Source organism: Blastomyces gilchristii (assembly GCF_000003855.2).
Source record: "Blastomyces gilchristii SLH14081 genomic scaffold supercont1.4, whole genome shotgun sequence".
NCBI classification, from domain to species: domain Eukaryota; kingdom Fungi; phylum Ascomycota; class Eurotiomycetes; order Onygenales; family Ajellomycetaceae; genus Blastomyces; species Blastomyces gilchristii.
The window spans coordinates 1,161,265-1,172,295 of record NW_003101679.1 but is presented as its reverse complement, the minus strand read 5'-3'; the positions used below and the strand labels follow the sequence as shown (position 1 = coordinate 1,172,295).

Sequence of the window (11,031 nt, the reverse complement as noted above, 5' to 3'; positions counted from 1 at the left end):
GAAGAGAATCTAATAAACTAAAAGTGATTTTTAAGATAAATCAATAAAATCTTTACAAACTCTTTCTTGGGATACAGTGAGGAAAAGTATGATATTAATTGATAATAAATCAGATAATATGACAGTTTTGAGAGAAAAACTGACAAAAAATAAGTCAATTTTTTACAGAGAAATTGATTAAAACTATTCAATTTTATTCTGAATTATTCAATTCTCCTCACACAACAAGTGTGCAACTCAAATCAGTCAATAAAGAGTGTAAAAGAGAATTAAGTATTAATGAAAGCTCTTCAGTCACTGAAAAAGTAATTCTTACTTAAAAGAATATGAAATTATGACAGAAAACAACTCTGTTTTTAATTCTTTATAAGAATATTATATAAAATCCAGAGAAAAACATCTTACTTTTTCAAGAGAAGTAAAAAACTATTTCTAAGATCTTTTTTTTATTGCATTAACTGCTGCAGAAGAATGAGATAGAAACTGCTAAGATATGCACTACTGTATACTCTCTATCAAGACTTTCCCTCTTCAGAGTCTTGATATTATAGAGAATATAAGTCTGTTTCTATATGATAATGTAAATATTATCAGTGAGATGTAGAGGAACTGATTATTTATATCTCAAAATAGAAGACTTTGTCAATGATTATATCAATATAGAGTTAATTCTCAAATTCAATAGAAACCTAGTGTTGCTGTTCTCAATCCCTTGCAGAATCTATTGAATATTGAGGTATTAAAACTAGATTTAATATATCTCACTGTGCAGGGATCAAAGGCTCAGTCAGACCTTGGGGTATACTGATTTTATAGTTGTCGTGTCTGCCGATTATGTATCGAGTACAGTTGCTGAGGTATCTTTTTGTACTTTTCTGTCGGGGATGGGCCAGGTTGAGAGGGGTGGTACAAGGGTGAGACTTGGCGTTGATGTCTAGATATGATACACTGAAGACAGACCGCGGAGGTTGCACTTCAGAAGTGGCTGTTGATTATGTGCTTGATATTATCGCCGAGGTATCTTTTTGTATTTTTCTGCCGGGGATGGGCCAGATTAGGAAGGGCGGTACGAGGGTGGGACTTGGCGTTGGTGTTTTGGAACATCAAAGGTGGGCAGGGTTTTCGCGGAGGTCGCTCCTCAGATATCTCCACAACTACAGATCAGGGATCTTCCAAAATCGAGAAGATTGGTGCATATGGCTAGGTCTCTTCACCTTACAATTTGTATGGCAATTTGGCCCGGGGTTGTGGTGTGGTAGGGGGGAATGGGGGATAGTCCCACACAGGAGTTTCGAACGACGTCTGGTTCATGTTTGGCTGGATAACTCCACCACCACACGGGGTATGCAGTCGGTGATGGGGTCAAAATGCTCGTATGATCGAGGGCTTTTCGATGGATCTATCGGCGGGTTCTTATTCGAAAAATCGAGCGAGTTCGTGGTGGAGCGGTTGTATAAATATTCATCTTAATTGCTGATTCTTGCACTTTCTCTTTCTTTCCTTCTTTAACATTTTTATCTTTGTTACATAAGACCTATAATATTATACTGATCTATTCAGTGTAGGCCTCTTACACTATAAAAATGTTCATCATCTTCTTATTAGAAAATGATTATTCATACATTATCTTCTCATCAGAAATGATTATTCATCAAGAGATATCTGAACATGTAATAATGTGTAAGAAATAGAGAAACAGTCAAACAGTTAAGCAGACACTAAGTCTTCAGATAGAAGCTTACTTATCAGTCACTCTAGCTCTGTAATAAGATCTTACAAAGAGAATAAGATCTTATAAGAGAATATCAGTGAAAGATCTGAGAGTTCTGACACTCAGATATATGAGAATATGATTACACTTCTTCAGATTTCACAGATATTATACATTCAATAATTGATATAATCATGTCTAACAATAATATAGAACTCTTAAACACAAGTATAGATATGATATCACAGTGGCTCTAAGCAATGTTGAAATTACAATAATAATAAATAGCTGATATACATACAACTCAATAACTTCAATACAAAGAGATTCAATAATTAACTCATGCAATTTCAATATCTACAGAATCAAATATAAAAGCACTGAAAGAATACTTAGATACTTCTATATATTTTAATACTTCTGATCTCACTCTCTACTCATTATAAAGAATGAAAATGCTTGTAAAACTGAGTGTAGATGAAGATTTCATCAGTTCATTAATTAATCAAGATTGATATATCAATGAATAATTAAAGAATCACATGAAACAGAAGTTTCATTTATAAATGAAAGCATGTGAATCAGTGTTATAAACATCTGATAATATTATCAAATATCTTGATATTCTGTTCTGAGACACTGCTATGCAACAGAAAGTATTAGATTAATTACAGAGTATCTGACAGAGAAATACTTCTCTTATAATATTCATCTCTGACTTCAATATCAAGATTCTAGAAGCAGGTGATTAATCTTGAGAGAATTGAATGAAGATTAGCATGCTCAAGAAGACATTAACTTTTGAACTCTTACAGACTCTTATAAGTGTAGATAAAGACCAGACTTATAAAGACTTCTACACACAGCTTCAGATAATAAATGACTATCTTATCAAGCTCAAGAATATACAGAACAGTGACAGAAGATGTTATATCTCAATAACTTATACACTCACACTGAGAAATAACAATGATGCAGATGTCATGAATTGAGTAGACTTGAATATCTACATATAAGCAAGAGTCTTTACTGTCTGAACAGACTTTCAAGTCTCTGAGATCACTTCTGAAGAAGTCACTGATTGATATCAACATGAAGTGTGCATCAACTATAACTGATCAGAACATATTACTTTCAACTGCTAATTAATCTATGTATCTTCATACTTGAGAGAAAGATCAGTGTCTTCTCATTTGAAGAATGAATCAGTGTCTGTTCACATCAATCATGTTACATTAGAGAAAGATTTGAAAGATAACTATGAGAATATCATGATAAAACAGAGAAAAGATTAGCTTCTGTTCAAATTCACAAACAGAAGCTTGAAGAGATTGAATAATAATAATTTGAAGAGAAGATAACAATGAATACAATTCTTGTATCTACTGTGATTGATAACATATATAATATGAAAGCCATGATAGACAGCAGTCTATGTCACTATGCAATGATAAAATCTTCAGTCATAAGATATCATAACCTTCAGTGTATTTCTTTATCAAAACCTCAACTCCTTGCAGGATTTGATGATTTAAAAGACATTTGTACTCATTACATGATGAAGCTGACTATAGATGTGAGAGAACATTAACATGAAGATGTCTATGCATATGAAGTTAATAATCTTGATTACAATCTTATGTTAGAACTTGCCTGACTATCTGAATAAGACATTTTATTGAACATGTCACGCTCCCGGCCGCGCCAAGGCCCCGTTGCGGTTCCACACGGCTCATTACTTTCATGCGGATGATTCCATTCTATCTGAACCAGTTTTCAACCACTCTATGACATCATTTGAATATATCATAGAAAGATCTGATTGATGAATATGAGAACTCTGCTTCTATACAAGGTCAGCACATTACTTTTCCTTAGTAGTGAGACACTGCTGAGATATTACTCTGACTATTCTCACTTGTGAAATGAGAGAAGAATATCTGCTTATTGTCTATATAGAATAGCTAGATACTGACTTCTTATAAAAGAAGTCAGTGATTTATTTTTTCTTCTACTGAAATATATATAAGAGTTACTGCATGTCTCATACAATCTTCTTAGTATACTAAGTATTATATCTGTAATATTCTCATAATAACTCTGTAGTCTACAAGCTCACTATTCAAGCAAGATAGTTAAGTTCACTTATACAGCTTCTTAAATAACTATCTCTATATAACACTGCTGACTAGTCACTGCTTCAGTTCTGCTATATTACAATTCAAATTGCTTAATCTGATTATAAGTTTGAATCAGTCAAGCTCTAATAGATTAATATAATTTCATTTCATATACCTGCACTGAGACTGATCTGATCTCACTCTCTGAAGAAAATATCATATCATTCTCTAGAGTGTATACATCTCTACTCTGGCAGAAATCTGAGATTTCTGAATCTGCTGTACATTTTAACATGAGCTCTTCAACTGCTCTATCACTGCCACAGCCTCTACACACCTACATCTATTATGAAGATAGAGAGATTAAGATCAGAGATTCTCTGAGATATAAGAGAAATATCTTGTCTGAATTTCACAGCTTTATCTGTACTCTTGAACAGAAATTCCATCTTAATCTGAGCTAGTATAATACTTATGAGATATGAGTAATATACACTGTCAACCTTCTTGAAGACACCTCTGCAACTACTTGAATTATCAAGAAGAGAAAGCTTGAGTGTATCAATACTATTATAACTTAAGAAGAATTCAAGAACTTTCTACTGAATTAAATTAAAGATCACTGTAATTACAGCTTCACAGTGATACAGCAGTTCAACTCATTATATCAATGAGATAATAAGAATTCTTTCAATTTCAATATAAGATTTGAAGAATATTGAGAGAAATTGACTGATGATTTGAATTAATTAAAAACACAGCTTTATCTCACAAAGCTGACTCACAAGGTGCAGACAATGATATTATAATATCAGAGTTCATTAATTAATTACACTGAGCTTATCAACCTGACTTTCTGAATCTATTTGAATAATCAATTCTCTGAGAAAAAGACTAATAAGACTTCTTCTAAGTAATTAATAACAGAATCTAAACAGTGCTGTGACAGCTTCAGAGTGAAGAAAATAAAGAAGAATTTTAAGTATTCTGATTCTTCACTCACTGTAAAGAAATGTTAAAAAAGATTTGATAAAGATCTCTATTTTAACTGTGAAGCTGATAAATACTATATCAGTGATTGTAAGAAGCTGAAGAAGAGAAGAAACTGAGAAGATATTTTCTCAAAATCAACTCCTCTTCTGACAAATGTATTCACAGAAGATAAAGAAGAGAAAGAAATGAAGAATTGATAATTCTTATATCTCTGAGTTTATATTATGATTATAATGTATACTCTGAATGAGAAAATATCAGTGAGATGTCTACTTGACTCTGAGATGAATATTAACTTCATATTCTATTTCTTTTCTTTGATGAAGAATTGAAAGAAGATAGACTTATCAGATTATATGAAATTTACTGATGAAATAAAATGTCACTGTTTTAACATAATTCAAGTGAAGTGTGTGATCACAGACTTAGAAGAAATCTTCAAGAAGAGCAGTCTGCTTCTTCACATAGATAATATTATAGATAAGAACATTATTCTAGATCTTCTATGATTGAGAGAAAACAATTCTCTCATTGACTGAGTCACTCAGATGTGACAGTATTATCTCACTGATAAAGAGATAGTGATAGAGAAATCTGAAGAGTTTCATTGAAAGAATCTTGAGAAAAAGATAGAGTTAATATACTGTATAGCAGGTGATTGAGACTTGAGAATAGATGAAGAAGTCATCACTCTCACTGCAAGATTAGCAGCAGTATCTGTTATTAAAGATGAATGTATATGATGTCTCTTTACAGATTATAAGAATATCTTTTTGAAAAGAAAAGTAGTGAAGTTTTCTGATATCAAGATACAATATAAGATTTATCTTAAAGACAGTGTAACAGTGCTGTATGAGTCTCTTTATAACTTGTCTGTAAAGAAATTGAATATTCTGTGTAAATATCTTGAAGAAGTGCAATCAAAGAACTGAATATACTTATCAAAGAGTCTGACAGAGACATCTATACTCTTTATACTCAAGAAGAATGATAGACTATGTCTATGTGTAAACTACAGAGATCTTAATAAGATGACAGTTAAGAATTACTATTCATTACTGTTAATTGATGAGATAATTGATTGATTATCTGAAGCAAAGATATTCTCAAAGATTAATATACAGAATATCTATCATAGAATCAGAGTTAATAAAGATGACATTTAGAAAACAGCTTTTTGTACTAAGTATGATAATTTTAAATATCTTGTTTTATTTTTTGATCTTTGTAATGCTTCAGTCATCTTTCAGATCTATATAAATGAGATACTGTGAGGCCTTGTTGACATCTTCTGTATAGTATATCTGAATAACATTCTAATCTTCTTGAAATCAGAGAAAGAACATGATACTTATGTTTGAGAAGTGTTAAGTTGCTTGAGACAGTATTAACTCTATACAAACACTGAAAAATGCTCATTCTATATACAGAAGATTGATTTCTTAGATTATATTATTGAGATAAATAACATTTCAATGAACAGAAGCTGAGTCTTCATTATTAAGAACTGGCCAGTGCTGTGAATATACTGTGAGATATAGATGTTTCTAGAATTTATGAATTTCTACAGATAATTCATCTATATATATTCACAGATTACTATTCTTCTTACAGATCTATTAAAGAGAAGTGTGAAAGACAGAAAAATAAAATCATTTATTCTCACTCAAGACACTATGCAGATGTTTGTAGAATTAAAACAAGCTTTTACAGATGTTATAATACTGAATCACTTTAACTCTGACTTACTCAGTCAGTGTAAGACTGATGTATTCAGAAATGAGATCTGTGAAATCTTTTCACAGTTGATACTGAAGATCTTTCAATATTGAAAGAATCAGAGAATAATCACTTCTGAAGAAACAGATAATGAATTATCTGTGAGAGAAGACTTTTTTACAGAGTTTATAAGATGCTGTGAATAAAGATCAGTAATCTTCTTCTTCAAGAAGTTATCACTCATGCAGAGAAGATATAATACTCATGATTAGAAGATATTAGTAATTATCAAATCTTTTAAGATCTGATAATATTATCTTCAGAATAGTAAGTACTCAGTGTAAGTTCTCACTGATTATATAAATCTGTGTTACTTCTTAACAACAAAGAGCTTGATAGAACATTAAGCTAGGTGAGTAGAGCTGCTTTCAGAGTATGATTTCTATATTCAATATTATTCAGATCAGCTTAACTCTGCTGATATACTGTCTAGACAGTCTGATTATAATATCATTAATATGAAGAAGAATTCTATAAAAGAATCTCTGCTATCACTGCAGAAGAAGCTGGCTGCAGAGAATTAAGATTCTCTGAAGCTTGAAAACAGTGCTGATAAGACAGCTGTGTGACTCAGTATAGAAGATGAAAGAAAATCTGAGTTCTCACAGAGAATTAACACTGAAGATTATGAGCTTCTCATATTATATCTTATAATTATTAAATTAGTAAAGAATGAAATGATCTACAATCTTTCAATCTGACTACTTTTGAAATTTATTAATAAGTTACAGAAGAAGAACATCTCTACTACAGCTCAAATTCAGAAGTTAAAGAAGAAAGAATCTGATTTAAACTTGAAAGAGACAGGCTCTGAGCAGAGTGATACTGCTAAGAAATCAAGTCACTGATAACTAGAAGAATGTGAACTTCTACTACTAAATAATTCAGTCTTTGTCTCTTATAGCAGAGTGATGTGTCAGAAGTTATTAAGAACTCATTATAATAATTCTTATACAGAGCACTTCAGGTTAGAGAAGACTGAGAAGCTTCTAAAATATAAATATATTTAAGACAAGCTCTGAGCAGATGTTAAAGAGTATATTGAAACTTATAATATCTGTTAAAGAATAAAGATTTTGTGATATAAGTAATACAGTGAGTTAATATCACTGCTTATTTCAAAGAGCTCATGATAGAATCTATCAATGAATTTCATAGTTGATCTGTTAAAGTTGACAAGAGTCAAAGAATATGACTCAATTTTGATCATTGTTAACTGCTTTACAAAGATGATTAAATATATCTCTACTTATAAAAAGATTAAAGTCTCTGAATTGACTGATCTGTTTTTAGATATTATTATTCATGATCACAGTGCTCTGAAATTATTAATAATAGATTGAGAATCTCTCTTTATCAGTAAATACTGATCAGCTTTTTACTATTGTCTTATAATAAGATATCTTCTCAGTACTGCATTTCATCTGCAGACAGATGATCAGACTGAACATCAGAATCAGATACTAGAATAGCATCTTCAAACATTCTGTTTATATTATTAGAATGATTGACTTAAACATCTTCTGACTACTGAATTTATATATAACAATGCAAAGAATGTAATCTTAAAGATATCTTCTTTCTATACTTATTATAAATACAATTCTTCATTACTCAGTGATGTTACAGACAACATTTTAAAGAGAGAAATAGACAGTTAGAATATTAAACAGATACAGAGAACAGAGTATTTCTCAGTATCAGAAGTAAAAGTAAGATTGAAACTTTTGAATAAAATTCATGAGAAGACAGTGAAAAGTATCTATTATATTCAGAAGTAGTAGATGAAATACTATAATTGAAAACATCTTTCAATGAAGTTCTTGATAGAGAATCAAGTGCTACTTTCAGTAAAGAATATCAAGATAATGAGACTGTGTAAGAAGCTCAGTGAGTGATAACTAGAACTCTTCTCAGTAATAAGAGTGATAAGTAAGCAGATATATAAGTTGAAATTACTCACAGAATTGAAATCAATTCATTCTGTTTTTCACATTTTCTATTTGAAGCTCTATAAGCAATGTCTCAGAGTGAAGCTGTCTTAATCAGATGATATTAAGATTGAGAGTGATACTGAATATCTTATAAAGAAAATATTGAATAAGTGAATATATTACAGTAAGCTTCAATATCTTATGAAATAAGAAGATTACTCATTATCAGAGAATTTGTAAGAACTGCTTGAGTATTTGAAAAATGCTAAGAAAGAGATTGTAAGCTATGAGACAGCTAGTAGAGACTGTCTTATTATATACTAGAGACATTGAGTAAGAAATGCTGCTTAAGACTTCTTGTTTTTCTCAAAGAGTTTTTTAGAGATGATCTCATAATGATGAGCTGGTATCTTATGAACTCTGTAGCACTCTTCTTCTATTTTCTCTTAAAGGATTTTTTAGAAGTTTAATGAGACTACATAAGTGTAAAATTTCTGAAGTAGTTAATAAGAAAAGAAAGAGATATTTAAAACTAATAAAGATTAATATTATTAATCTGTGAGCTGCTGCTATTCTAATGAGACTGCAGCCTGCTGAAAAAGTAAAAAGAGAGAAATCTCAGAGTCTACTTATTAATAATCATACTCTCATTAAACTCATTCTTCACTGTTAGAGTCTCTGACACTGATATCTTTATCTGCTGAGAAGTTAGCACTGCAGTACTGTAGAAGAGCATGCTGTAGAAGAGTATAAGAAATACTTGAAGTATTAACTTATCAATTTATAAAGTATCTCAGTCATCTACTTCAATTAAAGTGAGATTCTCTTCAATCAGTAATTAATCTTCACAGTACTTTTAACAGTGATACTGACTGATCTCTTCTTAAGATCAGTTATTCTGAGATATTTTTTTATCTCAGAGATTTATACTTTTATCTTCTTTTACAGATAAGTAAGAAGAATCTTCTCAGTCTTAATAGAATCTATCAATACTTGAAGCTTCAAGACTCTTACTCTGTACTGCTTGAGTATCTAGACTTTTTATCAGAGCTGACATGATGTCTTTCTGTGAGATAATACTTATAGAGAGATAGAAGTCATTATTACAGATATAACAGAAATAACAGAAGTAAGAGAAGAGATAAGTATATAAAATCTCTCTCTTTTTTAGCTATTTAGTATAGTGCAGATAAGTAGTAGTACTGATCAGAAGCTGTACTGAAGTCTCTTCACAGAGAGAAGATAAAGAAACTGCAGAACTCTGTAAACTCAACTTAGCAGTATTCTGAGCAGGGCTCAGACATGCTGCAGAAGAGAAACTATGAATTGAGCTTCTCAGAGTCACTGTTCTCAGAATCAAGCTCTCTCTGAGTTTCTCTCTGAATGATCACACAGGGTCATATATCACTGTGTTGACTGAGAGAGAGAATAGTGTTACAACAGCAGTGAGAAGAGCAGAAGAAGAACTGAATATAAATGAATCAACTGACAGAAGAGATGATATTTCACTGCAGAGTACAGTGACTACTATCATGACTGTAAGAAAAGCAGAAGAAGAAGAAGAAGAAGATGTGATAATGAGAGTAATGCTTCTGCAGCTCAGTGACACTGCTGTCTTCATCTTCAACCTGGCTTTCTTAACAGTCATGAAGACTGCAGCTGCATCATGAAGACATTTATTACTTACTAGAAAATATCAGAATAAGTCTCTTATTATTCTTCAAGAATGATACTCTCATGCACTCACTATTATAATTGAGAGAGAGAGAAGAAAAATGTTTCATAGAGAGAGAGATCTTTTCAAAAAATTCTATTACTACTATTAACTTTGTCTCTAAAAATACATCACTTTTGTAGAGAATTTTATATATAGAATAGAATATATTAAGAGATCTGTAAGTCACTTGTTAACTACATTTTTCACATTTCAAATCAATATATAAGAAACTCACTTATCATGTATTTGATTTAAATGAAGATGAAAAAAGAAAGATCTACACAGTCAGCAGAAAAACTTACTCATTTCTTTATATTATATACAGTACACACACTGTTAATCAGTTGATAACTATTACTATACAATAAAGATAACTTCTAATTTAGTAATCTTAAGAGCATAGAGACTATGCTTTTAAAGAGAAGAGTATTATCATACTTCTGACTATATTAAGGTCTTATTACAGTTTCACATAGTTTATTACTTTCATGTGAATAATTTCATTCTGTCTGAATCAGTTTTCAACTATATAATAAAGATAACTTCTAATTTAGTAATCTTAAGAGCATAGAGACTATGCTTTTAAAGAGAAGAGTATTATCATACTTCTGACTATATTAAGATCTTATTACAGTTTCACACAGTTTATTACTTTCATATGAATAATTTCATTCTGTCTGAATCAGTTTTCAATCACTCTATAATATTATTCAGATATATTATAGAAAGATCTGATTAATGAATATAAGAACTCTGCTTCTATATAAGATTAGCAGA

At 30.8% G+C, this 11,031-nt stretch overlaps 1 protein-coding gene across 1 annotated transcript; it reads left to right on the top strand.

Annotated features, from left to right (window-relative positions):
* Positions 1-930: 930 nt before the first annotated feature.
* On the top strand, positions 931-1,968 carry BDBG_02778 (uncharacterized protein; the record flags this gene model as incomplete). The annotated part of the gene is made up of 2 exons (XM_031720948.1): positions 931-1,342; positions 1,925-1,968. 2 exons carry the CDS (start codon positions 931-933, stop codon positions 1,966-1,968), a joined length of 456 nt encoding a protein of 151 aa, XP_031577299.1.
* Between the last annotated feature and the right edge of the window lie 9,063 nt (positions 1,969-11,031).